This window comes from Thunnus maccoyii, chromosome 3 (assembly GCF_910596095.1).
Source record: "Thunnus maccoyii chromosome 3, fThuMac1.1, whole genome shotgun sequence".
In the NCBI taxonomy this organism is placed as follows: Eukaryota; Metazoa; Chordata; class Actinopteri; order Scombriformes; family Scombridae; genus Thunnus; species Thunnus maccoyii.
Window position 1 is genome coordinate 8,412,032 of NC_056535.1, and position 22,928 is coordinate 8,434,959.

Below are 22,928 nucleotides of genomic sequence, written 5' to 3' on the forward strand. Positions count from 1 at the left end.
GTATCCCCGGCACATGTCCCCACGCCGCCTGTAAATCAGCCCAGCCAGGCCTCAGGCAGCACCGCAGCCACAAAACCCCTCCGCCCGGACCCCCTAAATGGGCCAGCCAGCGACAGACGGACGCCGATGAGCCCGCTGTGCCGCGTTCCGCCTGTAATAGTCTCCCTCACTGCCTATGTGAGATAGAATGGTCTCCAAGTTTTAAGTGTTACCACGCTTTTCCGTATACACCTTTTCTGCCTCTTGTTTTTTTTTTTTCTCTATGTGCATGTTTGCACGCATGTGTAGGTGTTCTTCCAAGTGCAGATGGTGCCCATCAGGGTGCAGCTGCCTATAGATCAGAGAGGAATGCTGCTTGGTGTCATAAACGCTGCCGTCTCTCCTCATTTAGCTCCACCACAGCTCGTCTGTCGCTCTTCTCCCTAGTCTCACTGGCACCAGGGCATTCCTTCAATAGCACACTGCTTCCCATACTTCACATCAACTCCAACATCCACAGAGCACATTCACACAATTACAGATTCCTGCTGGATGTGAGCGTGTGTGTGTGTGTGTGTGTGTGTGTAATCCTTTCCCATCAGCGCTCAACACATAATTAGATGTTGGACTAGGAGGCCCGGCCCATATATAGTAAGCAATGCAGACCACAAACATGCACTTAAAACCAGATTTCTTATTGTACTCCATCAGACCAGAGTAAGCTATTTTAAAAGTGGAGAAAAAAAAACGTCTTTCAGTGGGTCACCGGGCAGCGTTTAACACATCCAAGTCCACACGAGCTGGAGGAGCAGAGGAGGAGGAGGAGGAGGAGGAGGAGGAGGACTGTGTGTCTCCAAACCAATCCCGTGCTATTGTGCAAAGTGCTAAAGTCAACGCTTCACTCAGCTGTTCAAACAGGTAGCGTGGAAACATTGGAGCTGTGTTTAAGTTGATCAGGCTGCAGACATCCTCTGAACAAACAGGTGAGCGCAGGGAAAAAATGTGGAGGTCAGGGTGTTGTGCTGTGTGTGTGTGTGTGTGTGTGTGTGTGTGTACACTCAGCCGTGACTGTGGCCCTGTGAAAAGAGGCTGCTTTCCCTTCTGTCCACTGTGTGTGTGTGAACAGGTGAGCAAGCCACCATTTTTAGTCTAACCAGTAGACACAAACACAGCAAATGAAACACACAAAGACGCCTATTCACACTCACACATACTCTCACAAATCCCAGCTGATCCTCCTAAACATACTGTACCTGTTAGATTCCAGTTGCAGCAGCGATCACACAGCCTCCTCCTGTATCTATCTGTGAGTGTGTGTGTGTATGTGTGCACTTTGTGGTTGTTCAAACACGTTGATTGTGTTGTTCCTTGTCACAGAGAGACAGAGGGAGATATCCCAGCATGAAGGCCCAGACCTTCGATGGGACGCTGCAGGATAAAACAGCTGACAGCCTCTGGAATTCTCCTGGACATATGAGGTTAACTGGGCTTTAACCTCTGCACTGTGGGAGGGGAGCACTGCTAAAACACAGTGCAGACCTCCGACTGGACTGTCATCAGAAGCTTACATTAGACAATGAAGTGTACAAGACTCAACAATAGGATTAGTGTGAGATTTATAAATCCCTTGACATGATGAAACAGATAGCTAGAGATAAAGAGAAATAAATGTTTATGAGTTAGGAGTGCTGGAACGATTAGTAGATTAATTGATAGAAAATTAATCCTCAATTCAAAGAATGAAATAATTGTTCCAGTCATTTATCAAGCAACAATGCTAAGAGTCCACAGTCATGCTAACGGCTGTGAGGCTGCACTTTAGGCACAGCGGTGCTTTGAGCTAAATGCTAACATGCTCATGTTTAGCAGGTGTAATGTTTTTACAATGTTCACCATGTTAGTTCAGTGTGTTGCTATGCTAACGTTTGCTATTTAGCACTGAACACAGTACGGAGGATGATAAAAAGTCCTTTGTTTTGCAGGTATTTGGTCATAAATTGAGGTATTGGAGAAATGATCAAATGATCACCAAAGTCTTCATGATTTATCAGTGTCATTTATTGTCAAACAATGAATGTTTGTACACAACTGTATGCTAATCCATCTAATAGTTTAGATATTTCACTCTGGACCAAAGTGGTGGACAAATAGACAGACCAATGCTGCCATCTCTAGAGCCATGCCACTCGTAGGGCTTAAAAAAAAAAGAAAAGAAAAAGAAAAAAGCCAAACATGCTGTCTCTAGTTTCTTAAAAGTGAGAATTGGCAGCTTTTATCTGGTTATGTAACTGTTACTGGGTTTCAGACTGTTAGTCAGACAAAAGAAGCTATTTGAAGTTGTCATCAAAACTTTGGTGAAAACAAGTCAAAATAATTATTTGATTAATCAAGAGAATTAATATTGAAAACAATTAATAATGAAAATAATTATCAGTTGCAGCCCTTGTAAGCAGTGTCAACATGTAGCACTATCTATGTTTGAGTCTGAATGTGACCTTTTACTCTTTACTTTTTAGAGTTTACAGAGAAAAGGAAAGATTCAAAAACCAAGAGGAACACATGAGATGGGAATCTCTAATAATACTCAACAGCCTCTGTTTTGTACCACAAGAGGGCCACCTACACCATCCAAGATCCTCCTGGGGTCCACAACAGACAGGAGTTTGTGTGTCTATGTGTGTGCTTGCGTGAGTGTCTGTTAGCATGCATGCATGAGCAATCCTGAGTGGGGGGGATTGCAAGAGACAAGGCAGTCAGTCAGAGGGCCCTGGGCTCTCCCAGTTAATTAGTAGCAGGGCTAGGCCACAACCAGGCCAGCAGCAGCCGCCTGGCCAGCAGTCATCATGTGAAACGGCTGGAGGGGAGAACGTCTCCCTGACGCTGCAGATAGAGCCGTTCAAAGAGCTTATCTGAGGCTGTCTGGCCTCGCCTTATCTGATCTGACCCCAGCTCATACGCCTCCTGTTACACTAAGTTTCATCTGGTGCAGCGTGTGGAAGTTGTTCCAGTGTGTGTGTATGTGTGTGTGTGTGTGTGTGTGTGTGTGTGTGCATGCATGCATTCAAGGGCCTGAATGTGTTTAAAAGTGTGTTAGAATCTGGTTATAATGTTAAATGCTTGAATTGGATGACAACCAGGCCAGTGTGAGGTCACCATCAGATGTTACACAGTAAAAAACAGGGGAGTGAGGGAAAGGGGAGGAGGGGGGGTTAAATATCAAATCAACCACAGGTAATGTCACTGTTACGAAGCAATCTGAAATCGTTTAGCTGTACATTTGTGCAATGATTTATGAAGTGATTTATGGGAGAGTTACTCAGGCGAGCTCTGTGGCCTGAGCTGGATACGTTCAGGAGTGTGTTTTTGTTTAAGTGTGTTAAGACCACAGCTCAACGTGTACAGCAGAAATCTTGAGTTAACAGAAAGTAGTCAGATATAATCTACATGTGGGAGGTAATCACTAATCTGTACTGAATTGCGTTCTTCAAACAGCCCCTCTAAACTCTGCATGAGTGTGTACTCATCCTGCAGGTGATCATTTATTTTCTATTATATGCTAACAACCAGTGTTGCATCTTTCAAATGAGCCACTGCACAGTAATTACGTAGCCACTCTAAGCTTTTTCTCTCCTGGCAGCGGCTGGTTGTGGGCAGGGACGAACAATTCAGACACAATTTAGCTACAATGCTGCAGTAATTGTTGTTGCCCACTGTCTCCCCGGGGGTGACCCTCACTTCCCGAAAACACAAACACATGCAGATACAGATGCACATACTCACACACATTAACACACAATGTTGACACAGCTTCAGCAGGGACACCCCCCTCTACACCATGACACCCCCCCACACTCCACCCCCCTCCTCCTCCCCCTTTTTGCCTTCTTGATCCCTCATCCCATCGTCCCTCCCTACACACACACATACACACACACACACACACACACTCACACACACACACACACACACAGTGCTGTTTGGTGGAGATCAGAAGCCCAGCTCGGAGGCCCCACACCTGGGCATGTTTGCGGAGGAAGCGGGCCCTGGGCGGGCTGCGCTCCATGCGCCTGTCGACTGGCTCCACCAAGTCTGGCCAGCTGTGCTCCTGGCCTGGCCTCGCGCTGTGGGGGCTGTGCAGCTGGGAAAGGCATGTTTCCCAAAAGAGGAGAAAAAAAGGACAGGGAGGGGAGGAGGGAGGGAGGACACAGAAAAGAGAAAAAGAGAGAAAAAAAAGGGCTTTAGGTTATTTCGAGCTCATTACACATTCATCCCTGAGCTCTCCTAAAGCATCTCCTTTTATATGAAAAAAACATACTCCAATAGATTCTGGGTTAAGCTGGTTAATACCTTGGAAGTGTCTGAATTCATGATTAGATTATTTTATGGAATTATCAAGCAAGTTTCTATTTTCTTTGGAAGGAAAAAAAATTAAAGCCTTGCATAGCAGATAATCAAATTGTATCTCTTTGTTGTGATAAATGTATCATATATTAGAGCACATTTGTTGACACATTCGTTTTCCCAGCTGAAAAGTTAGTGAAAAGTGAGTTATATGATGCATTCTTTGCTGTTTTTGTTTTTGAGATAATTAGGCCAGCTGGTAATAATTTATATTATTTCAAGAAACGCCACATTTTCTCGAGAAAGCAATTTATTTCCTCATGCTGTGTCAAAGAATTTCTCAACAAACAGAAATTCACAAGTGTTGTTGCGTAGTTTATTGAAATCAAATTTAAAAAGTTTATTTGTGTTGCATGTGGCTGCTGGATATTCTTATACGGGGCAGATGCTCCAGTGTGATGAGATGGGCCATGGATACAATGCACACGATCTTTCACCATGCAGTTTGAAGAGACGACAAACAAACTGTTGCAGCATTTGCTGTTTCAGATGTCAGCTCTTCCAGTGTGTGTGTACTTAGCCTGCTGCCATGCGGAGCTCCCGAGGGCTGCCGAGCCCAGCAGTAGCTCAGGAAGTGGAGGACGTGTGGAGAGGCCGCCGTGTTCTCCTGTCACTCAGCAGAACAGCTAGCCGGGCCGAGCCAGGCAGACCGGGGCCAGCGCACAGGCGGAGCAGGGGGATCCCGTCAGAACATGCCCGGAGCACAGGCCTTGTCCTGGGCAGTCAGCTCTCCCTCCCTCCTTCCCCCCATCCCTGAGGATGAGTCCCAAAAACTACATAGCCTTAATTATGATGGATTGAGAATGAGATTGTATCACCCCTGCTGTTGTTTTTGTTGAGCAAGAAAAGTGTAACTGCCAAAAGTTGCTACAAAACACTGCCATCTCTGCAAGGCACCTTCACTTGTTCAGTATCACTTGTCTGTTTTTAGCTCTGTTTGCATAGTTCAGATTCTAGACACCTTGATACTATCTGTGTAGAGGCAATATAAACCCTTGGCGGTACAGGACTTCAATAGGTATCCCTTGGGCTTGTTTGACTACAGATTGAGTGTTCAGGTGAAACAACACTAGTTATCCAGTCCAACTATTTATTGCCCCCGCCAGGTCGTTCCCCTCAGAGCACCTCAAACATATGAGAGCAGCCGTGCAAACAGAGGAGCAACACACTAAACCCATTTGTCAGTCACACAAAGCGTAGAGCCTGCTGACACACAACGTGTTCTGTCTGTGAGGAGCCCATGTGTGAGCCACATCCCACCGGTTCAAAGGAGACTCTCGCAGTTTTGTGCGGGGGGACGTTGAGGTGGCATTCTGGCTCTCATCGGCCCGTAGCCTCTCTTCAGGCTAGGTTGGCCAGCACACCGGGATCCTACCCTCCATCCCCAGGCTAGTCCGGCTCCCCGCTGCCCTCTCTCCTGTGGCCTGACCCTGGATCTGCCACCCTGCTGTCACCAGTGGACCAGGTGGCCAGATGGACATGCAGAGAGGAAGCAGCATAAGGTGACCATATGCTGGTAAAAAAGAAGTGGATGCCAGGAAGTTTATTTGCTCTACTTTAGCAAACAATGAGATAAAAATGTTTCAGTGATAAAATAACATTCATTGATGGTGAGTGATGTGTTGCAGGACGGGGTACACCAAGAGCTCAGACACAGAGGCGTCTAAAATCAAACTATATTTTCTCCTACGTTTGACTCCTCGTGCTTCTTTTCTCTATTGCTCCCTGTTTCTCTGTGCAGGCCTGTGTTTGCTCACCCACTGAGGCCTCCTCCTTGCAGGCTGTCTGTGCTCTGTCCTGCCTGCCCCATCACAGGAGCCTGCTCTTGGGCTTGGCGTACCGACTAGAGCCAGTCTCTGCTCGCTACCAGGGTCCACACACCCACACCCACTACATTCCTCCACTTGCAGCCAGAGGGGAGGGTGAGGTGCTGGATGAGGTGAACATCAGTCCTAATGGATGGGACAGCCTGGTGCGATATTGCACAATATTCTCTCCAGATCAGCAGGTATGAACTGCGCTTTGTGTCTCAGTCTGATATCGTTAGGCTGTACGATATCTGTTAGGCTCATTTTCCTGTGATGCCGGCCTTCATAGGTCTGCTCTCTTAGAAGATGATCTATCTCTGGGGGATCAGATTCGCTTTGCATTGTATCAAAATAAACCTGCAGCTTAGCAGAGTAAATGGAAAAACATTACAGGGGGAAAAGAGAGACCTCTGGAGACACAGAAAGAGAGAAAGAAAAAAAAATCCTGACAAAAGCAGAAAGAGAGAATTATCTCCCCAGCTGTCTGTGCATCAGGAAGTCTCTCCCAGAGAGTCAGCTCTGACCGGCCTGATCACAGAGGCAGGACAGGAAGTCCCACAAAAAGAAAAGGAAGTAAGCACCAGCTCCAGGAAGTGACTTTTTGCAGCTTCGGCTCCACGAAGTCTGGACCCTGAAGGGAGGGAGGAGGAAGGGAGGCAGCCCAGCTGAACACCAGAGTGTGAGAGAGAAGGAAAAGAGACGGAAAGACATAGAGGGAGAGACAGATTAGGGCGTAGTGACGGCACTGACAACTGTCTCCATGCCGCCAGCTGTGTGTCATTTAGTGAGTGCTTATAAAAATGAGCCTGGCACCAGGGAGTGATGTGCCCGATGCCGCGGCGCCAGGCGCTCCGCTTCAAATGACATTGGGTGCCACCACCAACTTCCTCTCAACCTACACACACATATACAAATGAAAGAGCACAAAAAGCTCAATTCAGCACAAGTAAATGCAGGCTTGTGTTTGTAAGAGGCATATTTTCAGCCCTTAGCTGGTTCTATCCTTCTGCTACAACACAAAACTGAAATGTGTTTCCACAAAGCATCAACTTACACAATACAGCGATTCAACAGTATCAGAACAAACACAGAGTATGTCAGGACAAACAGATTAGTGGCTCAACATCACCCCACCACGTCCCATTCACACACACACACCTGTGTTCACACATTTACTGACTAAGCCCAGCGTTTTGCATGTAAATAGAGTGTGTTGCTGTGTTGAGGAGGTGCTAACTTCCTCTGTGTTGCACCTGGACTGAGTGCTCATCTGCATAAAGGGAGAGGGGGGAGTGAAGGAGAGCTCCAAGGACAGAGAGAAAGAGGGAAAACATCAGAGGTGTTAATGGGTTGAAACCTGGTAATTGGGGGGTACTTAGTCAACTATTGTCATCGTGAGGCCTGAGGGACAACAGATGAAGCCTCATTTGGATTTTTTAGAGTTCGCACGTCACTTTAAGTGCTGATGCCTTTTAACTTACAGTGTATCAGTTACTGTGCCGTCATTTGTCCTCTAAACATTTCTTTTATTTCCATTTCATCCCGACTCTTATGTTGAATCGCTATAAACTTTTCTAGTTACTATTAATGTTTTAGCTTGCGTATGTATTACTGTTACTGTTTCTCCTTCTACTGTATATGGTATTCTAGTTTGTCAGGTTTATTTCTCTTATCTTTTATGTACTTCCATTTGCTACTGTGTCACTTTCCCTGCATGTAATCAATAGAATTTATCTTATCTTTTATCATATTTCCATAAGACTATTAATTGTTTAAAACGGCAAACTTCTCCTTTAAAACTGTAAATTCCCTGTGAAGTAACTTATATTTTCAGCATACAATATTTTTATGATCGTCTATGTCATAAACATGTAGTCGTAAAATGCCTGCCAGCCTTGAAACCACATCTCAAAATGTGCCCTTTGAGAACTCTCCAAATTTCTAAGAACCACTTTCGCAAAAAGGCAGAAAATTGAATGATATGTAATAAGAAGGAACAATTTGACTTCACACAAACATGGATAAGTTGAAGTCATCATGTCTGGGCGGAGCCAATGTGACCTGTACAGTATCTCCATGTCCTTCTGCATGTCCTTTACCAATGATCCTGTTCATTCTTCCCTGATAAATGATAAAGCAGAAAACCATATGTTCTCTGTTTGCTATCAGAGGCTATCAGGGCCTTACTACAGTATCTGCTAGGGCCCCGTTAAGGTCAGACCGCAGTTCATCCAAAAACCCTTCAGGCTTGCAACTGCTTTTCAGATGGGACTCTGGCGTCTTGGAGTCAGCACGGGACACACAGTCATAACATTTGGGTTGGATTCATCCAACAGACATAATTCAGCACAGCTTTAAAAGCAAAAGCTGATAATATTCAAAATGACTGCTGTCATCATACTCAAGAGAGTGAGTACTCTGGCTTGGGGCCAGCTAACTCAGTACTCTATATTTGGTCATTTCTCCTGGCTTTCAATGACTTCACCATTGCAATTTTAGCCCGGGTCCATGTGTTGTTTCAGTCTCATTTTCAAGTAAACTCTGTGATCACCTTGCCTTTGCGTTCCACAGGCCTTTCAGTGGGAGCACAAAGAGAGAGAGGGGCATTAGTCCACAAGAAAAGCCCAGCTTTGGCTTCTTAAAGAAAGCAGAGGTTTAGCTCTTTCACTTCCACTGCATTGTTATGCTAAGGCCCAGCTTGGGAATAAGAGTGAACCATTAGCATCTGAAGAAGAGCCAACATCTGAGGGAAACATGTCTTTAAGGCCCCAAAGAAAAGAATCCATGCTGTCTCTCCCTCTCATTTTCTCATTCTCTAACTCACTCACTTGTTCCTCAACTCAACTCTCATTCCTTGCCATTCGAAGGCCCATTCTCTTTTCTTTCAGTTTCTCCTGCTGGCTCTTTTGGCGCGAAGAGGGATAAGAGATGTGTATGTGTGTGTGTGTGTGGGTGGGTGGAGAGGGGGATTAGGAATTGAAATGCCTGATGAAACAATGAATATAGCTCTTAACACAAGCTACACATCTATATCAAACAGGTTATATTCATTGAAGGCCAGTATTCATTGTTAAAGATAGCTGATGGAACCAAGAGGTGGCACTAGCATGAGGCTACAGCACTGCAGTAAAGATATTTGACATGTAAAACCTTGTCTGACCTGATCTGGTCCAATAGTTGCCCAGAAGAAGCTTCATCCACAGCTGGTATGAACATGTCATGTCTAAAGACGCAACTTTCTTTTGGCAGTTCCTACGGGTTGTCTCTGTGTTCCTTGTTTGTCAACGTGAGCAATAGTTTCTGTTATTTTTTCAGTTTTTCCAAAGCTGCCTGTCGTCTTCTGTCTTCACTTGTTCCTATTCAACAGTCCTGTCAGTGTGCTGAACAATATTTTTTTAGGAGAGAAAAAAAAATCCAGTTGTTATTGTTAGTGTGTGATGCTGTTGAATCACCAGAAGTGTTTGTAACGGGCGTATAATATATGAAACAGGTTTTCAAATACTCATCCACATCCATGTGCCATGTATTTACTACAAGCTCCATGATTATATAAGTATGAAAAGTTCCAGTAAGAATACCAGTCAAAATTAGTACAGTAAAGTGTCTAAAATGTTATTTTAAATCAAGAACTATCTGATTAATGAAAATACAAACAAGATTACAATGACCAGATATTCAATGTTAGCTTCCAGCACTCAGACAGACAATTCAGTCTAAAGTACTGACATTGGATACCCAGTCCTAGTCATGACTTAACATGACTTAACATGTGTATTATGTTGGGTTGTAACCCCTAATGTAATACATGATACTCATTGCTGAGAGCAATGAGTATTTCAACATTTGTAAATATTCAAGTATCTTAATGTCCAAAGTTTTGTCTCTTGTTTTTATCTGTTGTCTTTTTGTCTCTTCTATTTTTTGTAATAAAAATGGTCATAAATTATGTAAAAGGGCAACAAGGCAAGAATAACAATTCTAATCACAGGCTCCATTATCACCACTATTTTTTCATGCACTGTACTTTGTAGCCACTCACAGCTCAGTACTAATCACACATTTATCCTCCTTTTTTCAGATGTGGAAAAGCCAGGGTCTTTAACCCACATTCATTTCTATTTGGTGGTCTATGACAATCAGCTATATGACAGGTCATGGTTTAGTGTTTAGCCCCATTCATACATACACACCACGACCTGTTGTTGTAGCAGTTTTCAGTGTTGGTGTCAGGTGGTCAAAGGAACCAGAGTTGATTTTCTGGTAAAAACACTAGTTAAATTTCTCAAATCAAAAGCAGCAATGTTCGTTTTTATGTGCTTTAATATGATGTTTGATGTTACCATGCAATGACAACAAACATCAAGCCTCGCAGATGCCAAGTCTCATGCAATCACAGCCTAATCTATCTGGAACAGTCACGTTACCTGGATAATTAAATATGACACTACTGCGGCTTCCAAGTGTGAAAGCAGTTTTATTTTCTATTGCTGCTATGAGCTTGGGTTTGTTGTAAACAGAGTGGTCTGAACATTCAGCTGGCTATGTTGCTGCAGAGCTGCAGCCGGTCAGGGGGGCAGCTGTGGGATGAATCACAGCCCCAACACACATACATCATCCTGGGTGGGATCCCAGACGCTCCCCTGGGTCACAACTGGACATAGAGTGGATCGAATCCTAGAAAGAGAGTGATACTGTAAAGAAAAACAAACACAAACTACAGGGCAAAAAGCAGGGACCGAAACCTAGAAATGCTGAGTCACTCGAGTTTTTCAGGCTGAGAGATCTCTGTTCTCCTCCCAGCTGGCTGTTTGACATCAGTGATGAGCTGAGCGATAACAACAACACTTTCACCAGCAGTACTGTGAAGCCTACTGTATGATAAACATATGACTCTGACAGGGATTTCTGGTCAAGCCCTTTTAGTGAACTAAAACCTCAGTGAAGCACAGAGCCATTCGGGGAAGAGAGGAATGACTAAGTCTGAGTGCACCTGCCTCTCTGTCAGGATAACACCGCCAGCACACTGACAGGAGTTAAGGGGGTGAGAGGGCTGCATGAAAAAAAGGAATTTCCAAGGACAGGGAAGATGTTGTGAAATCATATTGCGCATGTGGCCCGCACAGCTGCAGAGGGAGTGAATCGCTCCATGTGTAACAGCATGAATCACCAGTAGAGTTCCTCAGAAGTCAGATCACACTTTCAGTTCTCTCAGTTTCTACCTCTCTCTCTCTCCCTCTCTCTCTCTCTCTCACACACACACACATACACACACTCCTCCCTCCCTCCCTCCCACCCTGTTTTGCTCTCTTCTGTTTTCCATACCTCGCCTTCTCTATCACAGGTGCAAGCGGTGAAGTAAGCTGACTAGATCATCCACATATGCTACATAAGTAACTCACACACGTGCACACACACACCCTTCCATATAAATACACGCACACACGCACACACACACACACACACACGCACGCACCTCAGTAATCACAATGAACAATGCTGGAGCCATCCAACTTCTCTTCATCAGCATGAGATCATGTGGCATATATAACACACATCGCTCACACACTTCCTCCTCCTCCTCCTCCTACCCCCGCCGCACTATAATGCAGGTGGCCGTCCAACTGCAGCAGCCGGAGCAGCATTCCTTCTCTGTTGTTAAGTGACATCTCCTCTGTAGAAGTGTCCTCATCCTCATCCAGGAAAATCAGATGACTCACAAGGTTATTTATCTCAGATGGCTCTCATTTGGATTTCTATCTCACTGCTAATATAACTGGAATGCTTACGGGGGGCTGCTTCGGGACCGTACATGTACAGCATCTGCTTGTGGATGCATCATAGATAGTAATGAAAAGACATTTTATTGTAAGCAGTTTGGCTGCTATGGTTCACTGATGGCCTGGTCACACACAGCATTTAAAATGCTGAAATTTAGCAGGGGAAATCAGTTAATATGATCAGTGGATTCACTCACACGGGCAAAGTAAATCCACACAAATCTTTCAGGCTGAGTTCAACTTTGGTTTATTTTGACAAACAAATTTGTGCTGTCACAAGTCATTTTGACAGTGCTGACCTTTGAGGGAACACAGCTGGAGAGTTAGAAATGGAGGAAGCTATCGTAGGTTATCAGCTGTGTTGCACATTTGCTTTTATTTAACTCTCATCTGTTGGATTATAAACCGCTCCACAAAAGAGAAATGGTTTGCTGACAATTATGAGACAGGAGTTGAACTATATTGTCCTGTGAGCAACCAGGCTAACAACTTGCTAACTCTCAAGCTTGCTAGTTAGAAGAGCTTTTATTTCCCTTCAGTAACTCTTTATGGATTGAAGTGTCGGGGAAAATAACCAGCACAAACAAAATAGAAATAAGCAATTTTCTCTGAGAGAGCTATTGTGACTGACTAGCCCTAGCATGTTTAGCTCACAGTTAGCTCACCAGGTTTAGGTTGCATCTTAGGTTTATTGGCAACATTGCATTATATTTTAAAACACATATCAGACATTGTCAGCGATAGAATGATAAAGTCCAAGACTTATTTGTATGGCATTTTCATGAGCTAGGCAGCTACAATAGCTTACCAACTAGCCCTGCGAGTAGCCACTACATCACTTCTTCACAGCTTCTAAAACCGCATATTGTGCAAATACATGTGAATGAATTTTGCTGTGCCAGTCTCTGGTATGACCGGACTTTAATAGTGATCATCCAGAAAGAATTCATCCATGAAAATACAAGAAATGAGACGAGGGGAGGAGGGCAGCTGATTAGGAGCACCCTCATGAAGTGGAGAGGCTGCCAACATCTTTATCTGTTGCAGCTTTAGCCTCTGATACTAAATTGACAGCTTTAGAATGTGTCTTTAATGCTAATTCAATGGATAAATCCACCCGGGGCCGAGCTAGCTGTAGTGCCCTGTAGGGCAGCGGTGTTATCCAGGGTCCCTAAGGACTGTCCAGTACTGCTCTGTGTGGTCCAGCCCCCCCAGGAGAGGGCCGAGGCTGGGGGGGGGGAGGAGGGGGCTCTGGGCCTCTGCCTCCCTCTCCTCCTTGTCCTCCTTTGATATCAGGAGTGTTGGAATGGAGGAGTAGCACAGGAAGGGAGCGGGGGGGTTGCTGGGTCTCCCTAGTTGCCAAGCGAACGCCATATGGGCAGCTCACTGGTGTTACTGGGGGCCCGGGGCAGTTCCCAGAATTCACATGATAATGAAGCCCGGGGCCATTCAGAGTGCTGGCCTAAAGCTGGGCCTAAGAGCTTTTGATAGCCCCCAGCAGCCTGTAGGACTGCCCACCCCGGGCCCAGCCAGCTTTCCTGCCAGGCCCAAACCACCTGTTTGATTTTCCCAGGGCCCTGCCACAGCGGAGGGAGAGGAGAGAAAGAGGGAGCAGGGAGGAGGAGGGGAGGGGCAGCAAAGGAATGTCTCCCTCTTATTTTGTCACTGAGTGTGTACTTCCCATTCACTTCCTCTTTATAATCCTCCAGCCCTCCCCTCACGTGCACACACACATACACACTGTCGCATAAACACAGGCGCGCACGCAAACACGTGCACACGAGTATAACCTAGATGCACATACGCACACACCCCTTCTGACCCGCACACAGGCTCTTTCCCCTTTTGTTAAACCCCCTGAAACAATCCCAGGGAGAAGAATGAAGTTTAAAAGTAGGGCACCTTCTGCTGCATCGAAGTTTCACACAAGCAGATTCCTGGAAGTGGGCCCTGGGTGAAAAGCAGGGCGCTTGTCTTCGCTGTGTGTCTCTCAATTCTACGTGGGAACCAGGGGAGGAACTTTCCTGGGCAGCTGAAGGGACTGGGAGACTGGCAGTAGAAGCACCCAGGGGGTTTAGATGAGAGGTTGATGGGGACTGGGTGGATGAAGGGACACTCGGGCGTGAGACGAGGGATGGGAGTGACCGGGGAAATGGAGTGAAGCTTCTGGCACTTGTGGGGGGACGATAGATGTTTACAAGAAGGGCACATTCCTTTATCGTGAGAATGGCTGGTCGATGCACAGCAATAACACAGGGACAGACCGAGCAGATGGCCCCAGACCTCCCTTACCGTAGCCACAGCACATAAAAACAAATATTTAATTCTCACTTGTTGCTTTATCAGTCAAAGACCGGGTGGTGAGGAAAAAATAAATTTTAGGTCAGTTTTATTTAGCCTCAGATTTTGAACGGATATTTGCATACTGCTTTGCTGACTCAAGGTGTGTTTTCTTCTCTGACAAGATTCTGTGGTAGAATATTTCCTGTTGAGAAATCATGTGATGTGATCACAGTAGCAAAACACACACACACACACAGTGGGAGCACAGGTGTGCAGGTGTGACGCTGTGTACTCTGCGGCCACTTCCAGTTCCCGGTGTTAAGGCGGGGCAGCGTTCCTACAGTTTAACCTGAAATGCTGCCTTGCTGGGGGCTAAACACCTGCGCTGCACTCACCGGGTTACAGAGAAAAAGGGTAGGGACGGTGTGTGTGTGTGGCGGGAGGGCGGTGGGGGGTGGGGTACACCCGAGCTACTGCCTCTTTTAACACATTATTCAGGTCAGGTGTACAGGGGACATCTGCATAGAAAACATTACAATAACGCTGCTCTGTAGCCCTATTGACTGTGACAAGAATACACACACCTACACCTGTTGCACCTGCACTACCTTCTGTGGGGCACATGAATAGATAGGCAGATTCCCACACCCAAGTAAATTAACTTCCTCTTGCAGTTGCGCCCTCCATACAGCTTTGATAAATAGAAACAACAAACAAGAGAGGAAACTTGAGCAGGCTAAGATCACAGCTGAGCCAGCAGAGACTGTTAAGGTGGGACTTTAGTGTCAAGAGCATCAGGAGAGAGAAACAAAAACTCCCCAAGGCCCAAATAACTTGATTATACCCGCTCCACAATCAAAACAAAAGTGGCAGGCCCAATCTGTTCACTGTCAATGGCGGCTCTCATTTGTCAAGCCCATCCAAGAGGTTGGTTCTCAGGCGACTCGCACAATGCCCAGTGACAAACAGGAGGGCTCTCCTTTTAGCCCTGCCTGCCACCGGGAAGCCCATCTGAAGTATTAATCTTTGGGTGGAAGAGTGGAGGAGAGGGCTCAGCCTGGCCCAGCCATTGTCCCCAGGCCTGGGCCCTCTGAATGGGGCTTTGTCAGCTCCCCAGCTGCCACTGTCCATGCTCCATCTTTGGGCTTTGGCTCCCATGTCCCCTGGCCGTGCTGACTGGACGCCTCTGTGCAGCTGTGGGGATGTGCGAGTTTGTGTGTATGTGTGTGTGTGTGTGTGTGTGTGTGTGTGTGTGTGTGTGTGTGTGTGTGTGCGTGTGTGTGTGGGATGGAGGGAGAGGTCAGGTGACAGACCATTCGTCTCACACACACACAGACACAAATACGTGGCTTTACATAGAGTCTTGTCATTTCAAAGTGGTGCATTCAGTTGCCATGGAATCTCAACAACACCAGAATAAGTTCCTATCTAGAATACGTTTGTTCAGTTTCCTATTAGCACTCGATCAAGGGAATATATTCCTGTGTGGTAAACATATGTATTTTTAAATATAGAATACATTTTTAAACCCCATTTTTTTTTACAGATCTTAATTGTATTAATCTTCCTAGTGGTTTAACAAAATCACAGAAATATTATCAGGGTAATCTGTTGCTGACCTTTGACCTTTTAATAATTTTACTTGTTACTCTAGATAAGTCACCTAAATGCCTTAATTAAGTATACAGTATGCATATATATCCATAAATGTCAATAAAAAGGGACAGCCTTATCTGACTAGCTCCATTGTCGTTCTCAGTCTGCCTGTCTACGATACTGGAGCTGATCTGATGGTTTCCCAGAGGCAGAAGCAGCAGTTATTTGTTTGTTCTCCATCTCCCTCCTACAGCAGGGGGCAGCTGGCCAGCAGCAATCAGGCCTGTCCCCCATAGGCATCTTCTGGCTACCAGCTGAGAACAGCTGGTCCCCCCTTCTGCTACCAGTGGACCTGGTCCCTGCTGGAAGTCCTGCAAAGGAGAGGGCCTTATAGGATCTGACAAACAGGCAGCATTCACACATAGACAGGTTCTGCTAATGAAGAGGCCTCATTAGGCTACATTTACAGTTTCTATAGAGGTGCGTCTATTGTTCAGGGGAGCTATAGCCATTGGGCTCTTCAGAACAATGGAGAACCTCATCAGGTTGTGTTGCCAGTTTCACCGTGGCCTCAGTGCGAAGTCAGTGTTAACTCACTCCACCGTCCACCGTGTGATGTCAGCGGCAAACTGTTGCTAAAGTGAAAGAGGTGGTGGGAGGGGGTGAGGTGGCGTTGTGAAAAAGTTGCTGGCGGTGTGGGGGGGTGATGACCAGCAAACGGAAAAGGGACTCTGGCGTTATTAGATTTGCAACAAGCCGTAACACTGTCTCCCATTGTGTATCCCTCCACCCCTGCCCTCCCCCAAGCCCCTGACCGTAGAGAACACTACCCAGCATCCCCTCCTCCTCCTCCTCCTTCTCACCCGGCCCCACCCCAGCACCCCCCACAACCCCAACTAAAGCTCTCTCTCCAGGCAATTGCCACTGGAGTGGAAAGTATTCCAGAGCACAATGCCTATGCTCTCAATGGGTGCTTTAGCATGCCACCAGTGCGCTGTCACCAGCAGATGGGGAGCTAATTAGAAGCCATTAAAGGGCTTTGATAGTGTGTGTGGGAACCAGGCGGAGGGAGATGGCCACAGGGGTGTAAAGGAGGGGTAAGCTTTGGGTCCGGTGAATGCACCCACACATACACATGTACACAAGTGAGAGAAAGAGATAGAGACCAAGCTGTCCCTGCTAGGGTGAGGGAAAGCAAGCAGCCGTCCTCCTGGGCCAAGGACGCAGAGCAGAGGACACCTGTTGGGCTTCAAGGATCTCTGAGGCTTTGCCACACACCAGCTATCAGATGGAGATAGCACTCCTGTAACCTGCCCCTGGCTCTCAGGGAAGGGCATCCATCCACCCACTCAGTCTACTGCCTGCACACAGGAAAAAAAACACCCAACAGGCGGCGAGGCTCCAGCCGGTCTGCACTGCTGATGACACATCTCTGAACCAGGACTCCCACAGGAAGTGACTCCCAACCACGGGTCCTCAGTCATTACAGAGGCTTGGCTGCCCAGGGAGGTGCCAGGCCACGCCAGGGCACACCAGCAACTGCAGGAATCAAGGCGGAAACATACATAATACACGCCCACAGAAGCACTGACACACAGTATTACAAAATCTCACATTCAGCACAAACTTCCTCCGGTTGTACCTGACTGATGAGCCACCAGTCAATCATCACTCAGCCGCGTAAAGATGTGACATTGTGGTGTGGTAAAAGTTTTTGTATCTGACACCACACACACACACACACCCCTCCCACTCCCATATGAGCCTCTCCACACACCTGCACACAGGTGTGATCATTATCAAGCAAACAGGAAGAGCCTGACTGGAAACTGGAAACTAATCCCACAGCTGCAAGGAGATGGCCTATGTGTGTGTGTGTGTGTGTGTGTGTGTGTGTGAGAGAGAGAGAGAGAGTAAAAATTGTTGAAAACTTCCATGTGGTGCTCTCTTCTCATAATCAAATTCCTCCCCATTTCTTTTCAACAGTATATCTCAATAATCATACTGAAGTAAAATCCTCTGTCTAAGAAACCATTTACTCTCATCCGCCACTGTTGTGGTTTTGGTCACTTTCATGTTTCAGGAAGTAGTACGAGCACTACATATTGTCCCCGTAGCAATAATAACAGCAGCACAAGTGTGAAAGCATTACTGGAATGTCCTATTTCCTCTGAATGAATTCCTGCACCAACTTTTCCTCTGGTGGCTTCCTGTAGTGTGCTTTTGTAGATCTATTTGCTGTAGTGATAAAGAGGGCGTATTAGCTAATACGTTTCCCGTCCACCAAATGGAACAATTTATCCTGAAAAACGCTACTGAGAAACAGTTTGTGTGCTGGCACAAATATAGCCAAGATACACAACGTTCTGAAAAAAAAAAAAAAAAAAAAGATAAGTGTTGCCTTTCTGCTGTTTGATGGATGCAGGATGTTGCAACAGCACTGACACAAACAGTAGCCTGTCATAGAAATAAAATACCAAGTGATAATAAGGCTCACATATAAAGAGTCCTCTGGGAAATGAATTCTGTGAAGGGGGGAAGGGGAGCTGGGTGAGGCCATTGCCATTCTGTCAGTTAAAATCAGGAGCTAATATGTTTCACTTTTCTTTCCCCTCCTCTGCCTCTTCCCTCTGTCTTCTCTCTCCCCTTGCCTTGATGTGCTGTAAACAGGCTAAAAAGGGCCCAGCTGTGTGGAGTTATTGTTGGTGTCAGTAGGAAGTGCTGATAGCTTTTGCAGCTGAACAAAAGCTGGATGAGGGGAGTGGAGGGGCGCTCCAGACACTGTGGCTCCAGCCTAGATTCTCTCCCACAATCCCTGCACCGCACTCCCATTGTTCTGCCCACCCGGCCCTCCCTTCGCCCTGTCAGCTGCGACCTAGGACAGAGGGCAAAAAAAGAAAAGGGGAAAAAAAGAAAGTTTTTGAAAAAAAGTTTTTACAGGCTACTGCAACAGCTAGAAGAAACAGTCCCGGTGGTAGTTAACTTTGTTACAAGAAAGTAATACTGACGTTATCTTTGGTCTGGTTTAACATCTGTGCAGATATAAGCAGTGGCTCTTTAAATAGCTTTTTTTTTTTTTTTTTTTTTACAAAAACCAGAGAAGAACAAGCTGTTTGTAAAGTTCCCTCAAGACTTTACAAACTCATTTAAAACTTCATTAAAGTATTGCATCAATCTGTGCAAATAACGATAGTAATAATAGTCTAAACTAAACCTTATATTTGCAACAGAAATGCATATAGAAAACAATTATATATTGCAGATCTTAGTCCAACACAGGAGTTTAATTTATAAGCATAACATGTGGTTATTATGCAGTAAGAACATTTACTCAAATAACTCTTATTCTGAGATACTTGTACTTTAATTGATTATTTCTATTTTAAGCTACTTTATACTTCCACTTCACTGCATTTGATAAATATAGTACTTTTTATAACTACTACATTTACTTCACAGCTATGCTTACTAGTTATTTTACAGATTCTGATTTTACAAAATATCAAAATATAGACTACTGTATGATCATCTTATAAAATATGATGCATCGTATTTAAAATAGGAAAAATAGCTTCACATTGACCAACTGTAACATGCTTACATGTTAATGCATTCAGAATGATAATCCAATAACACTGTCAGGAGCAATTATGCTGCATAATGAATACTTTTATATTTGAAGCTAGAGCATTTTGCTGATCAAAAGTATTTTATTGCTTCAGTAAGCCTTTGAATGCAGGACTTGTACTACTAATGGAACTTTTTAAAAAATATTGTAAAATAATTGCTGCTCTTATTTTTTCTTAAGAAAATGATCTGAATAGTTCTCCCACCACTGGTATTGTATTACATTGTTTTTGGCAATATTATAGTTGAAAATAGTAAAAGAAAAAAAAAAAAAGGAAGATAGACTGCAGAGTGTTGGCTATCTCAAAACAATTTGCTGCTGTAGTATTATGGAAAATGAAATTATGAGTAAAACCAGTCCTGAAGTTATCTTTATATAGGCTGACCTATGATGTGGTCTACACTATTTGACATCATTAATTGTTATCATTCAAGAGGGTAAACTGATTCCCTGCAAATATATATATAATTTTTAAATTTATTTATTTTTTATAAAGTTTTATATTAAGCACAGGGAGGTACAGTGGTGAAAGCTGTGTGAAGGAATGCAACCGCTCATTCTGTGTTAATGCGGTAACAACATAATACTGTCGCTTCGCTGTTAACCGGCTGAGAGGCGGCTCTGCAGGTGCGCTGGGCGGTAATCTCATCCCGCTGCTTGAGGTGATAAATGAACGACAAAGCTCCGGAGCCGGTTTGTTCTCAGGGCTCCGCGCGCCACGCAGGTGAATGGAGGAGTGCGGAGTGCGAGCTCTCTTGTTTGACGTCTCCATGGAGACCGCCCGAGCGGCGCCAGGCTGACAGGCGTCAAGGCTCGGATGAATGGGTGACGTCACCGCGCTGGCGCCTGCCAGTCTGCTCGGGCTTGTTTGGACAATCTGGGGGGAAGATTCAGAACAGAGCGATGCGATCTGAGTGTGCACACAAGGCTGAGCACACACTGCAGAAACATGTGAAGGAATCCGTGAAGCTGCTGCTCACACTGGGCCTTCTTCGGCGCAGACAGGCAAGAAAAGGAGACTCTGTGCTTCCAGAAAAGTGCAGTTTGGAGAGCATAAAGAAAGCTTTGAGTTTTAAAAAAGAGGAGACATGTTGTCCAGGGAGCAGTGGTGTGGGAATGACTGCTCAGCATATTTTCTGCAACATTCAACAATCTGCCCTTTAATAGCAATGTTACTGAACTAATAATCGGATAAATCTCTTTAGTCACCACATTTTACACAGTCTACAACTCAGAAAAGTTTATTCTAAAAAAACTCCATAATCTTAAACTAATTAAAGTCAATAAAAGTAAATCTTTTTTCCAGAATTGTTTGGCCTCTCTGTGTCATGTATTCTCTCACTTTACTGTACTATTGTCATCCACATCTGCAGTCCCATCAACAATAGTGAGAGGCAAATCTAGGGCACTGTGGTAGCCTAATTATCATTAGCCATTCATCCCATTCATTCTGTCCCATCCCACACACATTCTCACCGTACATACCCAGGCATTCACCACCCCTTGACTGTCCCCAGGCAATCTACACCTGCAGAGTCCCCAAGCTATGGACAGCTGGATTCCCACATATTACCCATAAAAGACACACATTTGTTTCCATTTGTAACGCCATCCCTCAAACAGATTGTAAATCTCGATAACCAGGCGAGCGCAGCCATTGGCTGAGAGTGCGGTTGTGAACCGACCCATCAATACAAACGCTGCCGCCTGATTGGCTCACCGCCTTCAAACAGGACAACTCGGGTACGCCCCCAGCTCCTGCTCTGCTATAAAGCCGAGGAGGTTTGCCCATGTGGATGTTGCAAACTGTCAACATTGCCTTGCTATCATCTCTAAGAGGAGGAAAAGCCTCATTGCCGAACTACTTTACATTTTTTTCCCCTCGTCAACTCTGGAAACTACACTAATCAACATGAAGGTTGTCGGATCTACCTGTGCCCTGAAGAGCAAGGTCGGCGGCGAGGATGTGGTCCGCTGCCTGTCCGACCAGAGCCTGACCATCTCCAAATGCAAGATCCCGCTGCTGGACGAGCAGATGAGCGTCTTCCTCCAGGACATGAACAGCTGCTACAGCAAGCTGAAGGAGCTTGTGCCCACCCTGCCCACCAACAAGAAGGCCAGCAAAGTGGAGATCCTGCAGCACGTCATCGACTACATCTGGGACCTGCAGGTCGAGCTGGACGAGCCGGAGAAGAGCCGCCAGCACTCCGCCAGCAGCGTACCCCGCACACCGCTGACCACCCTGAATGCAGAGCTCGCCAGCATCACAGTTGAGGTAAATATCTTGTCACATATACTGCTCAATGTCTTATGGCACAATTCAGTGTCCAGTTAAGTCGCTTGCACCATTGCAACACACGTTTTTGAATGCCAGAGTGCGTGCGTAAAGTTTGACAAGCCCGTGCGTAAAAGTTCCTATTGCGCAGCGGTTTGCTCGTGACTGTCTTATATCCGTACAATGCAGATGTTCTAATCAACCTCCCTTCTCTCTCTCTCTGTCCCCGCAGAATGGATGCTCAGATGACAGGATTATGTGCCGTTAAGAGCTCGTGGAGCATCGCCCCATCACCCCACAGCGAGCACCGCAAAGAACGAACAAGGCTACCTGATGTGTCTTTCTCGACTACATCAGCGAAAAAACCTTGAACTGTGTAGGGACGTTTCAAACTCCCAATGCTAGAAAAATAACGTTGCGTGGACATCCTCCGGCGGCGAGGATCTCTGTCACTCAAGGCTCTCGATTCATCAGAGGGCCCTGAGAGAAGAAGAAGACCGGCGGTGTCCAGATATAGACTGGGTTAGCCGGGGGACCAAGACGAGTTCAGTGCAACCAGCATCGCTTGTTGCTTGTAGAGTTTCTAAAGAAAGCTAATGTTTCTGTTACGCTCTTGTATCTTGTGTAAACCATATAGAGAATTCAACATTTTGTAAAAGAAAAAAGTAAATTTCTCAGATTCCTGAGCGACAAACTGTATTGTATATTACAATGCCACATTATGTGAAGATATTGTTTTCTTACAATGTACCTTATTGGTGTTTTTATTAAAACAAGACAATTATTTTTGAACAAGAACATTTCGTCTTTGTTGTTGTTGTTGTGTGTGTGTGTGTGTGTACGTGTGAGTGTGTGTGTGTGAGGGAGAGAGGCTAATATAAAGTGCAGACATCATACACCAGTATTGAATTCTTTACAAAGTCTATAACAGATGTGAAAAATAACACTTGGGCGATTATTATGGGCTGTTAAAGCCTTATTATTATGGTGATTAATCCCAGGTCGACTCATATTCATATAGCTGATCTTGTTGTTGATATTTGGGGAGTGTAAAGTGGTTTGCCAGTAAAAAAAAAAAAAAAAAAAGTGTTACACGTAGAAGAAGCTGTTAAGTCATTCAGTGTTGCCTCTGGTAACATAAAACCAAAGCTGGTGGTCAACATAATGGCTCATAGCCAGTT

The 22,928-nt window shown here is 45.4% G+C and overlaps 1 protein-coding gene across 1 annotated transcript; it reads left to right on the top strand.

Annotated features, from left to right (window-relative positions):
* The first annotated feature begins 21,252 nt into the window (after nucleotides 1–21,252).
* Nucleotides 21,253–22,545, top strand: id1 (inhibitor of DNA binding 1, HLH protein). The gene is made up of 2 exons (XM_042405542.1): nucleotides 21,253–21,747; nucleotides 21,980–22,545. The coding sequence occupies exons 1-2, from the start codon at nucleotides 21,385–21,387 to the stop codon at nucleotides 22,013–22,015; spliced, it is 399 nt and encodes a 132-aa protein (XP_042261476.1). The 5' UTR covers nucleotides 21,253–21,384; the 3' UTR covers nucleotides 22,016–22,545.
* The last annotated feature ends 383 nt before the right edge of the window (nucleotides 22,546–22,928 follow it).

Excerpts from the sequence above, each read along its gene's own strand:
- id1 (XM_042405542.1), top strand. The coding sequence starts at position 21,385 with ATGAAGGTTGTCGGATCTACCTGTGCCCTGAAGAGCAAGGTCGGCGGC. Across the intron at positions 21,748-21,979 it reads TCGCCAGCATCACAGTTGAG|AATGGATGCTCAGATGACAG; the intron begins GTAAATATCTTG and ends CTGTCCCCGCAG.